The sequence below is a fragment of the Amblyraja radiata genome, chromosome 2 (genome assembly GCF_010909765.2).
Source record: "Amblyraja radiata isolate CabotCenter1 chromosome 2, sAmbRad1.1.pri, whole genome shotgun sequence".
NCBI classification, from domain to species: domain Eukaryota; kingdom Metazoa; phylum Chordata; class Chondrichthyes; order Rajiformes; family Rajidae; genus Amblyraja; species Amblyraja radiata.
This window is the reverse complement of record NC_045957.1, coordinates 83,967,888-83,988,911: the sequence shown is the minus strand read 5'-3', so window position 1 is coordinate 83,988,911 and position 21,024 is coordinate 83,967,888. Positions and strand designations below refer to the sequence as shown.

At 47.1% G+C, this 21,024-nt stretch overlaps 2 protein-coding genes across 6 annotated transcripts in view; one reads left to right on the top strand and one right to left on the bottom strand.

Annotated features, from left to right (window-relative positions):
• LOC116991102 (leukocyte elastase inhibitor-like) overlaps positions 1–14,631 on the top strand; it is a 196,616-nt gene extending 181,985 nt beyond the window's left edge. For 4 of the 5 annotated variants that reach the window (XM_033049494.1, XM_033049480.1, XM_033049472.1 and 1 more), the window contains 4 exons: positions 1,806–1,923; positions 2,874–3,016; positions 6,122–6,277; positions 14,092–14,631. In XM_033049494.1, the coding sequence (XP_032905385.1) occupies positions 1,806–1,923; positions 2,874–3,016; positions 6,122–6,277; positions 14,092–14,499 (825 nt within the window). In that variant the 3' untranslated portion in view covers positions 14,500–14,631. The remainder of the gene's footprint in view (positions 1–1,805; positions 1,924–2,873; positions 3,017–6,121; positions 6,278–14,091) is intronic. The other variant, XM_033049463.1, reaches the window with a different exon arrangement.
• Positions 1–21,024, bottom strand: part of LOC116991066 (leukocyte elastase inhibitor-like) — a 157,888-nt gene that overhangs the window by 92,615 nt on the left and 44,249 nt on the right. The window lies entirely within an intron of this gene.

Sequence of the window (21,024 nt, the reverse complement as noted above, 5' to 3'; positions counted from 1 at the left end):
TGAAGTGGTCAAGGTGAGAGTTTTAGTAAATAGTAATTTAGTAAAAGTCCAAAGACTGCTTGATTTGTAAAGGTTTGATCTTAGATCATATTTTACTGATATTTGGTTAGATCCACAAATCATGAATGGACCTATTTTGAAATTTCTGAAAATAAGCCATAATGTTTTAAATTGGAATTTTAAGGAAGTTACCAAAACATCTGGATGAGTTATTAAATGCCATTGATGATATCCATAGATCTCAAATACAATAACCAACTTTGCGTACCTTGGAATTTTTGTGGAAACTATCAAATCACTTTGATGGCAAAAACAGGAAAGTAGACTTTTATCTGAATGGTGGCCGATTAGGAAAAGGGGAGATGCAACGAGACCTGGGTGTCATGGTACACCAGTCATTGAAAGTAGGCATGCAGGTGCAGTAGGCAGTGAAGAAAGCAAATGGTATGTTAGCATTCATAGCAAAAGGATTTGAGTATAGGAGCAGGGAGGTTCTACTGCAGATGTACAGGGTCTTGGTGAGACCACACCTGGAGTATTGTGTACAGTTTTGGTCTCTTAATCTGAGGAAAGACATTCTTGCCATAGAGGGAGTACAGAGAAGGTTCACCAGGCTGATTCCTGGGTTGTCAGGACTTTCATATGAAGAAAGACTGGATAAACTCGCTAGAATTTAGAAGATTGAGGGGGGATCTTATAGAAACTTACAAAATTCTTAAGGGTTTGGACAGGCTAGATGCAGGAAGATTGTTCCTGATGTTGGGGAAGTCCAGAACAAGGGGTCACAGTTTAAGGATAAGGGGGAAATCTTTTAGGACCGAGATGAGAAAAATATTTATCACACAGTGGTGAATCTCTGGAATTCTCTGCCACAGAAGGTAGTTGAGGCCAGTTCATTGGCTATATTTAAGAGGGAGTTAGATGTGGCCCTTGTGGCTAAAGGTATCAGGGGGTATGGAGAGAAGGCAGGTACAGGATACTGAGTTGGATGATCAGCCATGACCATATTGAATGGCAGTGCAGGCTCGAAGCATCGAATGGCCTACTCCCGCACCTATTTTCTATGTTTCTAATCATGCATCCCTACTGGAGAGTGAGATAGATCCAGTGTCTCAAAGTTCAGCACGGATTTCATGTTGGAAGCAGAGTAAAGCTTGCAACAAGGACGGCAAGCTTATTTGGTGGTCTTCCTGAGATGGGATCTGCTCAACTAAATGGGATGGACTCCTTGTGTGTTCTAGAGAAAATTAGTTTGATGTCATGCTGACCGTTATTGTTTTTTCCCCGAGGGGAAAGATCATCTGCAAAGGGAACGTCCAATAAAACTGATATTCAAATGACAAGTTTTAACTTGCTTGCAATTGATTTTCTATGAGAAGGGGGAATGGGTACTAGAATTCATTAATGTTGCCTGGCAAACTCATACTAAACCTAAATAAGGTCTATTTATTTCAGAATTATCCCCAGACGACCCACCCAGAATATTTTAATAGATTTTCTATCAGCAAATGAGCTGAATGCAATGCAACTGTTAAGTACATTTCAAGAATCAAGGATAGTGAGGAAATCAAAACATTTAAGCAAAGAATTTTAATTCAGGAACTGGAGGTTATTTAAACACGATTATTTTGTCGTAATTCAATCTCCTCTCACTGCTGGACATTATGTCAAATGAGTGTGGTTATCAAATTATCGTCTTGTCTTGGAGTAACATCATGAATAACGTAGCTATTTTTTAAACCACTCTGATTATTTTAATCTCTTCCCACTGATTAAAAATAAATCTGTTCTCTGTAATCCTTCAGGATTTTCTTGCAGCTTCTCTGAAACATTATCAAGCAGGGCTGGGAGCTGTTGACTTTCTTAAAGCAGCAGAGGCGGCTCGACAAGAGATCAACAGTTGGACTGAAGAACAGACTGCAGGTGAGTAGTGCTGAACAATTCTTTCCAGGGTTTACACAGAAAACTTTCAGCTCTACGTATTCAACCTTCTGAATGAGGGACATTTCCCAAAAGTGATAGGGACGCCAATCAGAGCATTAAGTGTGATACTGATTAGTCATTCGTCCATTCTGAAGTATCCTTGACTTGTAGAGTCATAGAGCTCTAGAGCATAGAAACAAACTATTCAGGCCACTGTGACCATGATGTTTACGTTGGCATACTGGGCTGGTCCTATTTGCCCGCATTTGGTCGATAGCCCCATAAATCCTTCCAACCAATGTAACTGACCAAATGTCTTTTAAAAGTTGTAATTGTATTCATTTCTGTAGATTCCTTGGCAAATCATTCCAGATATGGACCATCCTCAGAGTGAAAACAATGTCCCTGAGATCTCTCGTGCATCTCTCCTACCTTAAGCCTACGCTCTCTAGTTTTTAAATCCTCTACCCTGGTGAAAAATACTGTGAGTATTCACTTTATCTGGTACCGAAAGGTCACTGCTCGACCTTCTTTATATGCTGAGCCTATCCAAACATTTCCCTATAATTTAAGTCTGCAAGCGCTCCAAGAAATAAAGTCCTAGCCTGCTCAACCATTCCCGACAGCTCCGGCCCAGCCCTGGCAACCGTAAATCTTCTCTGCACTCTTTCCATCTTGACAACATCTTTCCTATAACATGATGCCCAAAACTGAGTCAATACTCTCAATGTGGCTTCACTGATGTCTTGCACAACTGTGCTGTGACCTCACAACTTCTACACTCAGTTTGTTGTGTCTTGTTTAGTGTCAAGTATTGTATTGACAATATAAAGATTTCTTGTGTATCTGTTATACCTCTGACTCGTGATTTTGTTGTGGTTGTTGCCATTCATTGGCTATTTCATTTTTTATTGAATCCATCGTCTATGTGAGCATGCCTTTGTTTTCAGGAAAAATCCAAAATGTATTGGAGAAAGGTACTGTTGGCTCTGACACAAGGCTTGTCCTTGTGAATGCCATTTATTTTAAGGCGAAATGGAAACATACATTTAAGAAACGAGATTCGTTCACTGGACAATTCAAGTTAAACCAGGTAAAGAATGTGGTGTTAAAAATATCAAAAATTAATAATAATAATATCAATAGCTTGATTCACTATTTCATCGACAGACTTGAAAGTGCAACAGAATGGCATTCTCCTGATAACTACATGATTTAAATTCCTGCCTTTTGGAATTATTCCTACTCTGTGTGGAAAAATGTTGCCCCTCAGGTTCCTATTAAATCTTTCCCCTCTCATCTTAAACCCATGTCCTCTGGTTCTTGATTCCCTTACTCTGGGAAAAAAGATTGTGCATTTATCCGATCTCTTCCCCTCATCCTTCTGCACTTCAAAGGAATAAAGTCTTACCTTGTTCATTTTTGTACTAGAGTGACCTAAACTGAACACAATACTCCAAATATGGCCTCACCAACTTGTACAAATGTTCAACATTAAGAAGTGTAAATTATGAAATATTTGATCTCTCTGGTCTTTTCTCTCAATTCAAGTGAATGGGGTTGTTACACTAGATGTGACAACTAGGATTTTTGAACAGGTGCAGGAGTAGGCCATTCGGCCCTTCCAGACATCACCGCCATTCAATATGATCGTGGCTGATCATCGAAAATCAGTACCTTTGAAAAGTATTTTCTCGAAAACCAGACGCAAATACATTGAGATTTTTACATATTTTGGTAGCGAATCGACTCCTCTCTAAATTAGATCAATCATTTCCCCAGATTTTTAATAAAGTTGTTCACAAAACGGACTGTTTAAAAAAAAAAAATGAAACTGCTGCGACAGCTGCGGACGTCACAGTGCCCTTGCTCGCGGCACCGCCCCTCCCCCACTCTCCATTAAAGCAGATGCTCTCAACGCGCAGGCGCACTTTTCAGCACCCGCTGTGCTGCGGACCAAAGATCCAGAGGGAGTAATGGCCGCCAGGGCCATCGCATGCCCCTCGCCACAATAACGGCTTCTGCCACCCGGCTCTCCACCCCTTCCCCCCCCCCCCCTCATCATCCCCCCCCCTCATCATCCCCCCCCCCTCATCATCCCCCCCCCCTCATCATCCCCCCCCCCCTCATCATCCCCCCCCCCTCATCATCCCCCCCCCCTCATCATCCCCCCCCCCTCATCATCCCCCCCCCTCATCATCCCCCCCCCCCTCATCATCCCCCCCCCCTCATCATCCCCCCCCCCCCTCATCATCCCCCCCCCTCATCATCCCCCCCCCCATCATTCCCCCCCCCCTCATCATTCCCCCCCCCCTCATCATTCCCCCCCCCCTCATCATTCCCCCCCCCCTCATCATCCCCCCCCCCCTCATCATCCCCCCCCCCCCTCATCATCCCCCCCCCCTCATCATCCCCCCCTTCATCATCCCCCCCCTTCATCATCCCCCCCCCTCATCATCCCCCCCCCCCTCCCCCCCCCTCATCATCCCCCCCCCTCATCATTCCCCCCCCCCTCATCATCCCCCCCCCTCATCATCCCCCCCCCCCTCCCCCCCCCTCATCATCCCCCCCCCTCATCATCCCCCCCCCCCTCATCATCCCCCCCCCCCTCATCATCCCCCCCCCCTCATCATCCCCCCCCCTCATCATCCCCCCCCTCATCATTCCCCCCCCCTCATCATTCCCCCCCCCTCATCATTCCCCCCCCCTCATCATCCCCCCCCCTCATCATCCCCCCCCTCATCATCCCCCCCCTCCCCCCCCCCCCTCATCATCCCCCCCCCTCATCATCCCCCCCCCCCCCTCATCATCCCCCCCCCCCCTCATCATCCCCCCCCCCTCATCATCCCCCCCCTCATCATCCCCCCCCCTCATCATCTCATCCCCCCCCCTCATCATCCCCCCCCCCTCATCATCCCCCCCCCTCATCATCCCCCCCCCCTCATCATCCCCCCCCCTCATCATCCCCCCCCTCATCATCCCCCCCCTCATCATCCCCCCCCCTCATCGTCCCCCCCCCCTCATCGTCCCCCCCCTCGTCCCCCCCCTCGTCCCCCCCCTCGTCTCTCATCCCCCCTCGTCTCTCATCCCCCCTCGTCTCTCCCCCCCCCTCCCCGTCTCTCCCCCCCCTCCCCTTTCCCCTCATCCCCTTTCCCCTCATATCCTCATCCCCCCCCCCCTCCCCTCCTCCTCCCCCCCTCCCCCCCCCTTCCCCTTCCCTCCCCCCTTCCCCTCCCCCCCCCCCCCCCCCTCCCCTCCCCCCCCCCCCCCCCCCCACCCCCCCCCCCCTCCCCCCACCTCCCCCCCTTCCCTCCCCCCCTTCCCTCTCCCCCCCTTCCCTCTCCCCCCCTTCCCTCTCCCCCTTCTCCCTCTCCCCCCTTTCCCCCTCCCCCCCTCTCCCCCTCCCCCCCCCTCCCCCCCCCCCCCCCCCCCTCCCTCCCCCTTCCCCCCCCCCCCCCTCCCCCCCCCCCCTTCCCCTCCCCCCCCTTCCCCTCCCCCCCCTTCCCCTTCCCCTCCCCTCCCCCCCTTCCCCTCCCCCCCTTTCCCCTCCCCCCCTTTTCCCCTCCCCCCCTTCCCCTCCCCCTCCCCCCCCCTTCTCCCCCCCCCCCCCCCCCCCTTTCCCCTCCCCCCCTTCGAGCCTGCACCGCCATTCAATATGATCATGGCTGATCATCCAACTCAGTATCCTGTACCTGCCTTCTCTCAATACCCCCTGATCCCTTTAGCCATAAGGGCCACATCTAACTCCCTCTTAAATATAGCCAATGAACTGGCCTCAACTACTTTCTGTGAGGAATCTGTTGCATCCAGGTTCAGGAACGGCTTCCCCACAGCCATCAGGCTATTAAACTCGCCAACAAACAGACTCTGATCAGTCACAGCCTATTGCACTTTATCTGCTTATTTATTTGTATATTGAACTGAACTGTTCTGTATTTTTGCTTACAATACTCTTGTGCTGCAGCAAGCAAGAATTTCATTGTCCTATCTGGGACACATGACAATAAACTCTCGACTCTTGACTTGACTCTTGAAACATAGATCATCAGCAATTCTGCAACTCCCGTTCATATGTGCACACATGCAGAAGGCCCACTGGTTCCTGATATGTGTGTGGGGAAAATGCGTTCTGTATTACTTGTTTACCTGGCTACTGGTGCTCCACAAATGTCCTAATAGTGTGTAACTTTATTTGTAGAGTATAACCAAAGATTTGGAAATGATGCAGCGAACTGGATTTATACTTTACTTTCACAATCGTGAATTTGCATTCAAGATCATTGAACTCCCATATGTTCAGGATGAACTCAGTATGATCATCTTACTGCCAGATGACAACAATGGACTTGAAACTGTAAGTGGGATGTTATAACGTTTTAGGGTAGATTAAATTCTACATTCTTCCAAAAATAAATTCAGACAATCACGCAAGTTCGGTATTCTGAAAAACGCAAGGAATCATGGGATTTGTCAAAGGTCGAACGCTATAAATAAATATCAATTGTCTTTTTTCAATGGGAGACCGAGGGGGGGGGGGGGGGGTGAAGGGGGACCGAGGGTAGAGGAGACCGGGGGCAGCTGCACGCTTCATCCGCAGCCAGGATCGAACCAGTGTTCCCGGCACCACAAGCGTTGCCGAACCGCCACTGGCCCATCCCCAGTTCCCACCCCCACTCTAGTGTCCCATCCCCGCCTAGGGGGGGGGGGGGGCAGTGACGTCCGGACCGACGGGCCACCGGCCCCCAGGCCCGCCGCCAGCGAGTAGAAGCGCCAACCCCAGCTCGCCTCCCCCTCACCCGCCGGGGCAACCGACAACCCCGTCCGACGACACCGTGGCTCCAGGCCCACAGCCAGTGCAGAAAACCCACAGACCCACAGCCAGTGCCAACTCCAACACCATGTGAGTCTTGGTTGACCTATTTCCCTTCTTAAATCAGGTTGCCATATCATTGCGATCTTAGGTGCAAGTTCTGGTGACATTCTGAGTACCTGTCATGCAAATGTTATCATGTGTACCTCTATGTCCTGGCTGATATATAGACAAGCAAATTATCCATATACGTCAGGGAACTAATTGGACGTAAACTGCAGCATTCAGTTTATTAATGTCGATTGGTCGAACGGACTAGAGGAAGCAGCTGATTGGCTTGTATCCTGGGTAAGGTTTTATTGTATTTGGACAAGGGGGAGAATGAGGGCCAGGGCAGTTTACTGTTCTGGATGTCAGATGTGGGAGGTCATGGAGTCTGAGTGCCCTCCAGACGTCCACATCTGCGCCAGGTGCGTCGAGATGGGGCTCCTAAGGGACTGTGTTAGGAACCTGGAGCAGCAACTCGATGACCTCTGTCTGCTCAGGGAGAGCGAGGAGGTCATAGAAAGGAGTTACAGGGAGGTGGTCACTCCAAGACCACGGGAGACAGAAAACTGGGTCACAGTTAGGAAGGGCAATGGGCAGAGGCAGGGACGAGTGAGTACTCCAATGTCGGTACACCTTGCAAATAAGTACTCCTGTTTGAGTACGGATGGGGGTGACAGCCTGCCCGGGGGTAGCGAGAGCGGACGGGCCTCCAGCACAGAGACCGGCCCTGTTACTCCTGAAGGTAGGGACAAAAAGAAGAGGGCAATAGTAATTGGGGACTCTATTGTTAGGGGGTCGGATAGGCGATTCTGTGGACGCAGTCAGGAGACCAGGATGGTGGTCTGCCTCCCTGGTGCCAAGGTCTCAGATGTGTCTCAACGCGTCCAAGATATCCTGAAATCAGAGGGAGAGGAGCCTGAGGTCGTGGTACATGTAGGTACTGTAGATGACATGTGCATGGGCCTTTAACATAGTGACCTCACCACTACTAACCACTCCCCATATCAGAAGTATAAACGTAACCTCCCCACCCATTGATCTCTCTCTAGCTCCTGTGACAGACTACGTACAGCTAGGGCAGCAACGTTTGTGTATTACCAATAAATAGTAGTAAAGACAACAGTGTGTTATCGAGATCTTTACATGGTGTCAGAAGTGGGATCGCTCGTCCAGCGGTATCTGCCAGAAAGAGCTTTTGGCGTCAAGGACCGAAAAGACAGTGGCCGGGCCGACCTGTGCAGCGACGCCCTCTACTGTTCGCATTGGGTAGTGCAGGCGTTTGATCGCAAGGTTCAGGTCCTTGGGGTTGATGCAAATGCGAATTTCACTTTTGTCCTTTTTCGCGGCAACAACCATGGTGGAGACCCACCGGGTGGGATCGCTCACCTCTTTGAGGATGCCCAAGGTGACCATGTCACGCAGCGTCGATTCCACCTTGTCCTTCATGGCGAAGGAGACGCGGTGAGGCGGGCGGATCACAGTTTCAACATCGGGGTCGACAGCATTGACAGTAACTCTAACCGAAGGGTCCGTTATCAGGGCATGTGCATCCAAGAGTGAAAAAATGCTGGCCTCCCCCTGGGAAGAACTGGTATCAGACAAAGGGAGTTCGTCAGGCTGGTACTGGGAACCAAGCTCGCTATCAGCCTGAGCAATGTTGTTTAACATTCTCCGTGGAGCGGGTACTGGCTTCCCCTTGGAGCGGCAAGCTGCAGAGAAATGGTTTAACTTCCTGCAAAGATTACATGTTTTGCCCAAAGCAGGGCACACATTGAACTGATGGGAAGAAAAATTGCAGTTGGGGCAACGTCGTGGGCTGCCGACCCCGGGGGCAGGGGAACCCTGTTGCCGTGGCGGACCAGCGTTTCGCCGGCGGCCAGCAGCACTGGCAAAGTTAATGTCATGATCAGCAGGCGACATTGCCGAGGCGACAGCCTCAGCCATGCGGGAGGCGTGCAGAGCCTCGTCCAGAGACAGGTCGGGCTTCCGCAGAAGTTCAGCCCTTAACTTGAAATCTAGAAGGCCATATACTAGGATGTCCCGGGTCACCTGGTCGGGTGTCAGAGCGTCCAGGCGACAACGCCTGGCCATGTGTCGCAACGCGGCGATGTAGTTGTCAATGGACTCTCCAAGGATCTGACGCCGATTGAACAATTTAAAACGCTCTAAAATACAGTTAGTGGGGATTGCGACAGAGTGGCCTCGGCCCCAGGATGACCGCGGTGGGCGGACTGAAAATAGTGGTCGTGCAGCGCAGCGGGCACAACCACCTTGTGTCCCTTCACCACCACGCCGTCGTGTAGTACGAGCTCGTCACGGACCAGGAAGTAGGGCTCGGCACCGGCTGGTAAGGATGAACGTCGGTCTGGCCAGCCCTGCCGGATGACGTCGGCAAGCTGCTGCAGGGCAGGATCCATGGCAGTGTGCTTGATCAGGGACTGCATCTGCTGTGAAGGCACAATGTTAACGTTAAGCACCATCAGGTCAGACGACTCGTAGGGGTGGCGATCGGTGGAAGATAGTGGCGCGCGGGACAGCGTGTCGGCCACGAACATGTCCTTGCCCTAGCGGTACACAATTTTGAAAGTGAAGCGCTGGAGCAGCAGCATCATGCGCTGCAACCGGGAAGAAGCAGCGTGGATCGGCTTGTTCAGGATGGTGACCAATGGCTGGTGGTCGGTCTCGATCGTGAAGTTGTTGCCCAGAATGTAGTCCTTGAACTTGGAGCAAGCAAAATCCACGGCAAGCAGTTCCTTCTCAATCTGAGCGTAGCGCTGCTCGGCCGGGGTCATGGTGCGGGAGGCATAGGAGACGGGCAGCTGCAGGTCATCGTGAAGCTGCAGGCAGGTGGCACCAAGACCGAATTTGGAAGCGTCGCAGGTGAGGATGATGGGACGCTGCAGATCGAAGAATTTGAGAGTGGGAGTACTGACTAGTCTAGACTTCAGGACATCAAAAGCTTGTTGGTGATGCGGGAACCAGGCCCAGGCAGTGTCCTTCTTGACTAGCTCCCTCAGGGGTGCACTCAGCCCCTGACCTTCTCCGCGAAACTCGACACGGGGGCCGTGACCAATGTAATGTCAATAAGCCTTTTCAAAAAGATAAGAGCCGATGAAATAATGACTGTTGACAACTCCCGCCTGCATGCCTACGGGGGAGGCGTGCTCGTTCCCGTGGGAAAGGCAACCCTGCACTGCAAGGTCCTGCAGGCCTCTCGGCCCCTCACTTTCTACCTGCTAGACTCTGACAACGTTACCTTGCTGGGTGCCCAGGCGTGCCAAGACCTCGGCCTGGTCTCCTTCCACCGTGATATCCGCCAGGTTCCCCGGTTCCGTCCACCGCTCCGGCTCCTGCTCTTTCTGCAGAGGGGGGAGATGGCGAGCTGCGTACCCGATCCGGCCGACTGGTTAAGCCGCCTGTCCGCTATGGTGAATTTGCTTAGCTGTTTGCTCCTCTGTTTGTTTAACTGTTTGCTTACCTGCTCGTAGCGCATGAGACGTGGTCGCCCCGTCACTACTGTATTGCTTGTTTCCAAGGGGAAGGATGTAGATGACATGTGCATGTGCCTTTAACATAGTGACCTCACCACTACTAACCACTCCCCATATCAGAAGTATAAACGTAACCTCCCCACCCATTGATCTCTCTCTAGCTCCTGTGACAGACCACGTACAGCTAGGGCAGCAACGTTTGTGTATTACCAATAAATAGTAGTAAAGACAACAGTGTGTTATCGAGACTCTTTACAGGTACCAATGACATAGGTAAAAAAAGGGAAGAGGTCCTGAAGGGAGGATTTAGGGAGTTGGGAGGAGAGTTAAGGAAAAGGACCAAAAAGGTAACAATCTCAGGATTACTGCCTGTGCCACGCGACAGTGAGAGTAGGAATGGAGCGAGGTGGAGGATAAATGCGTGGCTGAAAGACTGGTGCAGAGGGCAGGGATTCAAGTTTCTGGATCATTGGGACCTCTTTTGGGGAAGGTGGGACCTGTACAGAAAGGATGGGTTGCACTTGAACCCGAGGGGGACCAATATCCTGGCAGGGAAATTCGCAAAGGCTACTGGGGAGACTTTAAACTAGAACGGTTGGGGCGAGGGACTCAAATAGAGAAAGCTAGTAGACAGAATGGGAGGCAGGAAGCAGAAAAGGGAAGCACTCGGGCACAAGAGGAGAAAGAAAAAAAAGGAAATAAACAGAGAATAAGAGGCGGGGGGTTTCTTAAATGTGCATATTTTAATGCTAGGAGCATTGTAAGAAAGGTGGATGAGCTTAGAGTCTGGATAGACACCTGAAAGTATGATGTTGTGGCGATCAGTGAAACATGGTTGCAGAAGGGCTGTGATTGGAAACTAAATATTCCAGGATTTCGTTGCTTCAGGTGTGATAGAATTGGAGGGGCAAGAGGTGGAGGTGTTGCATTACTAGTCAGGGAAGATATTACAGCAGTGCTTTGGCAGGATAGATTGGAGGGCTCATCTAGGGAGGCTATTTGGGTGGAACTGAGAAATGGGAAAGGGGTAGCAACACTTATAGGGGTGTATTATAGACCGCCAAATGGGGAGCGAGAATTGGAAGAGTAAATATGTAAGGAGATTGCAGATATTAGTAGTAAGCGCAAGGTAGTGATTGTGGGAGATTTCAACTTTCCACACATAGACTGGGAAACACATTTGGTAAATGGGCTGGATGGTTTGGAGTTTGTAAAATGTGTGCAGGATAGTTTTTTGCAGCAATACATAGAGGTACCTACTAGAGGAGGGGCAGTGTTGGACCTCCTGTTAGGAAATGAGACGGGACAGGTGGCGGAGGTATGCGTTGGGGAGCACTTCGGGTCCAGTGATCACAATACCATTAGTTTCAATATAATTATGGAGAGGGTCAGAACTGGACCTAGGGTTGAGATTTTTGATTGGAGAAAGGCTAACTTTGATGAGATGCGAAATGATTTAAAAGGAGTGAACTGGGACATTTTGTTTTATGGGAAGGATGTAGAAGAGAAATGGAGGACATTTAAAGTGGAAATTTTAAGAGTACAGAATCTTTATGTTCCTGTTCGGTTGAAAGGAAACAGTAAAAATTGGAAAGAGCCCTGGTTTTCAAGGGAAATTGGACATCTTGTTCGGAAAAAGAGGGAGATCTACAATAATTATAGGCAGCATGAAGTAAATGAGGTGCTTGAGTATAAGGAATGTAAAAAGAATCTTAAGAAAGAAATTAGAAAAGCTAAAAGAAGACATGAGGTTGCTTTGGCAAGTAAGATGAAAGTAAATCCAAAGGGTTTCTACAGCTATATTAATAGCAAAAGGATAATGAGGGATAAAATTGGTCCATTGGAGAGACGGAGTGGACAGCTATCTGCAGAGCCAAAAGAGATGGGGGAGATATTGAACAATTTCTTTTCTTCGGTATTCACCAAGGAGAAGGATATTGAATTATGTGAGGTAAGGGAAACTAGTAGAGTAGCTATGGATACTATGAGTTTCAAAGTAAAAGAAATACTGACACTTTTGAAAAATATAAAAGTGGATAAATCTCCAGGTCCTGACAGGATATTCCCTAGGACATTGAGGGAAGTTAGTGTAGAAATAGCCGGGGCTATGACAGAAATATTTCAAATGTCATTAGAAACGGGAATAGTCCCCGAGGATTGGCGTACTGCGCATGTTGTTCCATTGTTTAAAAAGGGTTCTAAGAGTAAACCTAGCAATTATAGGCCTGTTAGTTTGACTTCAGTGGTGGGAAAATTAATGGAAAAGATACTTAGAGATAATATATATAAGCATCTGGATAAACAGGGTCTGATTAGGAACAGTCAGCATGGATTTGTGCCTGGAAGGTCATGTTTGACTAATCTTCTTGAATTTTTTGAAGAGGTTACTAGGGAAATTGATGAGGGTAAAGCAGTAAATGTTGTCTATATGGACTTTAGTAAGGCCTTTGACAAGGTTCCTCATGGAAGGTTGGTTAAGAAGGTTCAACTGTTGGGTATAAATGCAGGAGTAGCAAGATGGATTCAACAGTGGCTGAATGGGAGAAGCCAGAGGGTAATGGTGGATGGTTGTTTGTCGGGTTGGAGGCAGGTGACTAGTGGGGTGCCTCAGGAATCGGCGTTGGGTCCTTTGTTGTTTGTCATGTACATCAATGATCTGGATGAAGGTGTGGTAAATTGGATTAGTAAGTATGCAGATGATACCAAGATAGGGGGTGTTGTGGATAATTAAGAGGATTTCCAAAGTCTGCAGAGTGATTTAGGCCATTTGGAAGAATGGGCTGAAAGATGGCAGATGGAGTTTAATGCTGATAAATGTGAGGTGCTACACCTTGGCAGGACAAATCAAAATAGGACGTACATGGTAAATGGTAGGGAATTGAAGAATACAGTTGAACAGAGGGATCTGGGAATAACCGTGCATAGTTCCTTGAAGGTGGAATCTCATATAGATAGGGTGGTAAAGAAAGCTTTTGGTATGCTAGCCTTTATAAATCAGAGCATTGAGTATAGAAGCTGGGATGTAATGTTAAAATTGTACAAGGCATTGGTGAGACCAAATCTGGAGTATGGTGTACAATTTTGGTCGCCCAATTATAGGAAGGATGTCAACAAAATAGAGAGAGTACAGAGGATATTTACTAGAATGTTGCCTGGGTTTCAACAACTAAGTTACAGAGAAAGGTTGAATAAGTTAGGTCTTTATTCTCTGGAGCGCAGAAGGTTAAGGGGGGACATGATAGAGGTCTTTAAAATGATGAGAGGGATAGACAGAGTTGATGTGGATCAGCTTTTCCCTTTGAGAATAGGGAAGATTCAAACAAGAGGACATGACTTCAGAATTAAGGGACAGAAGTTTAGGAGTAACATGAGGGGGAACTTCTTTACTCAGAGAGTGGTAGCGGTGTGGAATGAGCTTCCAGTGGAAGTGGTGGAGGCAGGTTCGTTGGTATCATTTAAAAATAAATTGGATAGGCATATGGATGAGAAGGGAATGGAGGGTTATGGTATGAGTGCAGGCAGGTGGGACTAAGGGAAAAAAGTTGTTCGGCACGGACTTGTAGGGCCGAGATGGCCTGTTTCCGTGCTGTAATTGTTATATGATTATATGGTTAATGTCTGTTAATTTTTAGATATTTTTGCTTTTTCAATAGCTTTGTGGTGGTATTTTGAGTTAAATATATCTTAAAGTATCAGGCCATTGATAACAGACACATAGAATATCCTGATTCTGTATCATTTGATATTGCCTTGATTTACATTTTCTGAAGAAAGTTTGGTGGCTAGATTATTTAATGTTTTGCCTTTTCTTATGTTTAGCTTCAGAGGAGTTTCACTCTTAATCGTCTGAGAAATTGGACCAACCCAAAGAACATGTCCATAACATCTGTTGAAGTCACTCTCCCCAAATTCAAGCTGGAAGAGAAATATGATCTTTCATCAATCCTCCCCAACTTGGGGATGGTGGATGCTTTCGATAGTATGAAAGCCAACTTCTCTGGAATGAGTGAGGGAGAAGATCTGTCAGTGTCAAAAGTCATTCATCAGTCCTTTGTTGAAGTTGATGAGGAAGGCACTGAAGCAGCTGCTGCAACAGCAGTCACAATAGTTTCGACATCTACAAGGTTTCCCCCTGAAGAATTTAAGGCTGATCATCCATTCCTGTTTTTCATCCGCCATGCAAAGACACAGAGCATTTTATTTTATGGAAGGCTAACCTCTCCTTAAATGCAATGCCTTGTCAGTCAATTACTTTCATAGCAATTTTGTCAATGTCTACAATTATAAGTTTGAGCGTATGGTCATTGGAAATGTTTAATCTAAATCATTGCCAAGGAATTTACTTGGAAATTAAAATGTTCATAAATGGTGGTTGAGAGGTGGGGTAGAATTTACGTATTGAGTTTTATCATATTAACAATTATTATAATTTTATCATTGAGCTCTTAACTGGTGAGGGAATGTAAATTTGTAAAATGAGGGGCCTATTGTAAAGAGAGGAGCTTGTCTCATGCTAAAAATGTGTAATCCATTAGTCTAGGCCATGAAAGTTACAAATTTGTTATCACCAACGTGCGATAGAAGTGGACAATGGGCTGAAGAACTTTGAACACCATCCCACCTCGTTTATCAGTACTCTTGCCAAAACATCTTAATTTGTCCACTTGGATACACAGACCTCTCCACTACCCCCATTAAATCATTTTGTTGTCTTGTTGAAATTTTCATTTGTGAATCTGAAGGATTTTGTCTCGGGATTTAAACTGGTAAATAACTTGTTGATTTCAATCTGATTTTTTTTTTAAACATTTAAAAAAAAAACAGTTTAGATCCATATACCTCATCTTGGTAATCTTAAGTGGTCTAAGTTGATATTTTGTTCTCTTATCTATCTGGCCGGCTTTTGGGACACTTTGTTTCCAAGTTAAAATAAAATCATTAAAGCATGTGAAGTGTGGTAACACAAATTCAAAAAATAAATTCTTGGAATGGGCATTGGGAGTAGTGGATTTAGCTGAGGAGACAACTTTAATGCCAAAGCTTTTGATAAATCTATGTTGGAAGCTGTAATTTTCATTTTCTACAATGACCTTGATACTGAAGTAATTGTTCTCAAGTTTGTCATAATTGCCTTTCCAACAATTGTCAAAACAATGCTTTCAGCCGCCTTTATGGCGTGTTTGCTGCAAAAATAAAAGTTCAGAGCAATTTGTTTATTCACTGTGGATGTTGTAAACTTCTTTCAAACCAGGTGAGTGCATTGGTTGGTTTTTCACCCAAAAGGCTCTCCTATGACAATCGAGAGAGGACATAATACCACTAGCTGAAGACAACAAAAACTTTAGATGAGGAACTTGGATATGTTAGAGCTACTTTACAATACCAGTAGAATGCATTTACAATGTTGTGTGGAAGAGTAGGAGAGATGAGACGCCAATGAACATTACATTGGAACAAGAATGTGACTGGGAGATTGGATACCTATATGATTCAGCTTTTCCAGAGATCTTCAGCGGAAAGTGGAGTGACTTTGAGAATAGGGAAAGTTCATGTAAAATTGGAATTCAAACCAAGGGCCAAGGAAACAAGAGATCAGGTACAGAGAAAGGTCAATATGGTTGTGGAAGCTAAACCTACAGGGAACACATGCAAACTGCTTCCAAACTTCATCAAAGTTCCATTGATGACATGGAGATACTTTTTAGAAGCAGAGAACCAAGTACTAATGCTTTTAATGCTAATGCTAGTACTAACTCTAATGCTAGTACTAACGCCATCTAGAATTAATTTATTTTAGGCAGCTGTTAATGGTGGGATCAAATTAGCATTTTGGCCACATCTTGGACAGGTGGAGCCAGGATTGATTTCAGAGCTGTATAAGTATTACTGTAAATTATCTATAGCATACCCATGTAACACAAAATGCCACACAACAAGAATTTATCATCTTTATCAATCTCATATTTGATTGACTAAAAGTCAGACATCTGAATTTAATTTTACAAATTGCTCCATCCCCTTTTTTTTGACTCTCCTGTGCCCTTTATTCCATCTGTCCATCTCCACTCACGACCCTTCCTTTACTTGAAACTTCTTAAACCAAAAATAATCTGATATATAACAGCCATTTATTAATGGTAAATGCCGATTTTCTGAAGCCTTGACAACATTATCACTTGTCTGTCTTCTTGGAAATTCAGCATTTGGCACAACAAAAGCTTTTCACTTTACCTTGTACAAGCATTATGGACTCTCGGCTTGTACTTTTTTAAATTTACTTGCTTGGTACATTTCTGTCTGATTAATTTCCCCTCAAGGTTTAAAAACACACACCAAACTTCCTTAACATGTAGCAACCTCTGCTGTGATGGTGCAGTTTGATGCTATTATTTTGAGAGGGACGATGAGTTGCTTTAGGTAAATGCAATGTAGAGGACGAGGTTTGAGTATAGGAGCAGGGAGGTTCTACTGCAGTTGTACAGGGTCTTGGTGAGACCACACCAGGAGTATTGCGTACAGTTTTGGTCTCCAAATCTGAGGAAAGACATTGTTGCCATAGAGGGAGTACAGAGAAGGTTCACCAGACTGATTCCTGGGATGTCAGGACTTTCATATGAAGAAAGACTGGATAGGCTCGGCTTGTACTCGCTAGAATTTAGAAGATTGAGGGGGGATCTTATAGAAACTTACAAAATTCTTAAGGGATTGGACAGGCTAGATGCAGGAAGATTGTTCCCGATGTTGGGGAAGTCTAGGACAAGGGGTCACATTTTAAGGATAAAGGGGAAATCCTTTAGGACCGAGATGAGAAAAACATTTTTCACACAGAGAGTGGTGAATCTCTGGAACTCTCTGCCACAGAAGGTAGTTGAGGCCAGTTCATTGGCTATATTTAAGAGGGAGTTAGATGTGGACCTTGTGGTTAAAGGGATCAGGGGGTATGGAGAGAGGTCAGGTACAGGATACTGAGTTGGATGATCAGCCATGATCATACTGAATGGCGGTGCAGGCTCGAAGGGCCGAATGGCCTACTCCTGCACCTATTTTCTATGTATTCCTTCAAGCCTCACATTTTGCACCACCTTTATCCTTTTCTCATACGTTTGTCTCCATCTCTGTCCTTTATCCAACCATCTGCCTATCAAGCTCACCTCTCCCTCACCTGTATCCACTATCACTCATTATGATTTGTTCTGCTCTCCTCTCTTCGAGCTTTCTCTCCTCCACCCCCACCACAAACAGGCAATCCATTCGCTGTAAGGCAGCAACTACTGCTGCACCACCGTGACGGCCTTATAGCTTCAGAGACTCGGGTTCGATCCCGAGTACGGAGTTTTCGTTCTCCCCATGATGCCTGCGTGAGTTTTCTCCGAGATCCTTCTTCAGCTTCCTCCCAAAGTCCAAAGACATACAGGTTTCAAAGTTAATTGGCTTGGGTTTGTCTACTTCATATGTGTAAATTGTGCAGGCTTGTGTTTAATGTGCAGGGATCACTGGTTGGTGCAGACTAAACTAAACTAAACGACCCATGTTCTCTAGAGATGGGGCCTGACATGCTATGTTACTACAACACTTTGCATCAAAAGAAAGCGGTGCGTTTAGAGGCACAGGCGCATTTAGGGAAAAATACGATCATTCGTCACACTGAGGGGGGCCTCTGCAACACAGGAGGAAGTTGTGTCCAGGCCGACTAAGAACCGAACAATCTCACCAGCCCCGTTCCCCACTTCTCCCTACAACATGTTCTCCATCATATCTGTGGAGGTTGGAGGAGATATTTCATGGTGACTTGGTCAGACCTGGCTACGGTAGAAGACAGAGAGTTACGGTGCAAGGCTGATACGATAATGGCATTTGAATGGGCACATGGATACACAGGGAAGGATATGGATTATGTAGAGGTGTTTCGAGTTGATCTTGGTATTGTGTACGGCAAAGGCATTGTGGACATTGTACAACAACTCCTTGTAGCTGAAACCCTCTAATCCAGGCAGCATTCTGGTAAAGTTCCTTTGCACCCTTTCCAAAGCTTCCACATCCTTCCTGTAATGGGGCGACCGGAACTGCACGTAAAATATTCCAAATATGGCCGACAGAGCTGCCCCATGACTTTCCTGGCTCTTACATAGAAACATCGAAAATAGGTGCAGGAGGAGGCCATTCGGCCCTTCGAGCCAGCACCGCCATTCATTGTGATCATGGCTGATCGTCCCCTATCAATGCCCCACTTACACTCAATGCCCCAAGCAATTAAGACAAGTATACCATAAAACATCCTTACCATCCTGTCAACTTGTGCTACCACCTTTAATGAACTTGAACTGCAAGATCTGCACCTCCCCTCACATTCATTTTCCCAGTTTGCTATACCTCACACTTGCTTGGATCCATTGCACATTTACTCCATCTTCCATTTCTCCCAACATCTGCATTAATGTCCAAAATCAAATTAGTAAGACACGACCTGCCATATACCATGCAATGCTAGTTCAAGTTCAATTTTCAAGTTCAATTTTATTTGGTCACATACACCTTTAGGTGTAGTGAAATTCTTTTTGCCATGCAGCACATAAAAAAAGGAATACAACATGACAGTAATAGATAGTTTCAACATCAAAACATCCCCCCACAATGGTTCCCATTGTGGGGAAAGGCACAAAGTCCAGTCCCATCCCCGTGTCCACCCATAGTCGGGCCTCCTTACTCGAGACCGTGGCTTCCGGAGCCGACAGGGCCGCGCCGAATGGAGCTCAACTGGCGATCTCATCAGGAGATCCCAGGCTCCCGATGGAAAGTTCAGCGCCGCCACCCGCAGCCGCTCCACAGACCCGCAGCTCCGCAACGGACCCAGCTCCAGTTACCGGAGTTTCAGCGAAGTCACCGCCAGCCCCGCAATGGCGCTCCAGCGCTGCACCGCCGTCCTCCGCCGCCGCCGATGCCGAGCCGGTGCCGCCGCCGCTGTTGAGCCGGTGCCGCCGCTGCTGAGCCGGTGCCGCCGCTGCTAAGTCGGTGCCGCCGCCGCCGCTGCTAAGTCGTTGCCTCCGCGGTCGCCGATGCCGAAGCTCCAAGCGGTCCCCTCAGGAGACGCCGCTCCAGGCCCGCTGGTAGGCCGCGGGGACGGGTCGGAGCTGCAGCCCGGAGAAAAGCTGCATCTCCGACCAGGTAGGGACCCTGAAAATTAGTTTCCCTCTCCCCCCCCCCATAAAAAAGCTAGAACTCCTCAAAACAAAACACTAGATATATCTAATTAGCTCAATGGCTTAATTAACCTCAAATAATTCTCTCCAATAGTTTTCCTACCACTGACATGATGCTGACCATCCTATAATTTACTGGATCCTCTCTACTTCCCTTCTTAATCAAAGGAGCAACACAGGCCAATCTCCAGTCCTCTGGGACATTGCCTCTGGCTAAAGAAACAAGGATCCCCATCAAGACCCACCAAATCTCCTCTCTTGCCTCCCTCAATAACCTGGGATAGATCACATCAGGCCATGGGGACATCCACCTTAATATTCTTCAAGAGGCTCAGCGCCACCTCCTTTTTGATCTCAAACTGCCTCAGCGTATTTTTATTCTTAACTTCAATCTTGCTGTCCTTCGAGATCTTCACCTTGCTAAATATAGATGCAAAGCACCTCACCTACATCCTCCGCCTCCAAGCATATATACCGTCCTATATATTTGAGCGTTCCTACCTTCTTCCTGCGACCCTCTTGCTTTTACCAGACTGTATAAAAAGCCTTAGGATTTTCCTTATCCTAACTCGCCAATGACATTTCATGAGTTCTTCCCTCCTCGCTTTATATTCCTCATAAGCCCTGCCTGATTTAGTTTAGTTTAGTTTAATTTAGAGATACAGCGCGGAAACAGGCCCTTCGGCCCACGGGGTCTGCGCCGCCCAGCGATCTTCGCATATTAACACTATCCTACACATACTAGGGACAATTTTTTTACATTTACCAAGCCAATTAACCTACAAACCTGTACGTCTTTGGAGTGTGGGATGAAACCGAAGATCTCGGTGAAAACTCAAGCAAGTCACGTGAGAACGTAAAACTCCATATAGACAGCACCCATAGTCAGGATCGAACCCTGATCTCCGGGTTCGCTGTAAGGCAGCAACTCTACCGCTGCGCCACCGTGCCGCATGAAACATCCACATTGGAACATGCTGACACCACCTTCTTAAACCTGACATGTTTCCTCTTTTCCTGACCAAGTTTAAAACCTCCTGTTCCTTGTCATCCTTACCCTTATCCTTCCTCCTCACTGGAACATGCTGATCCTGCACCTTACTCAGCTGGCCTTTAAACAATTCATGGGATCGGAGCAGAATTAGGCCATTCGGCCCACCATTCAATCATGGCTGATCTATCTCTCCACCTCAACCCTATTCTCCCACCATCTCCCTATAACCCCTGACATCCACACTAATCAAGAATCTATCTCTGCCTTAAAAATATCCATTGATTCGGTCTCCAAAGCGTTCTGTGGCAACAAATGCTACAGTTTCAATGCCCTCTGACTAAAGAAATTCCTCCTCATCTCCTTCTTAAAGGAATGTCCTTTTATTCTGAGATTATGACCTCTGGTCATACTCTCTCCCACTAGCGGAAACTTCCTCTCCACATCCACTCTATTCAATCCTTTCACTATTCGGTAAGTTTCAATGGAGTTCCCCCTCATCCTTCTAAACTCCAGCAAGTAGAGGCCCAGTGCGGTCAAACGCTCATCATATGTTAACTCACT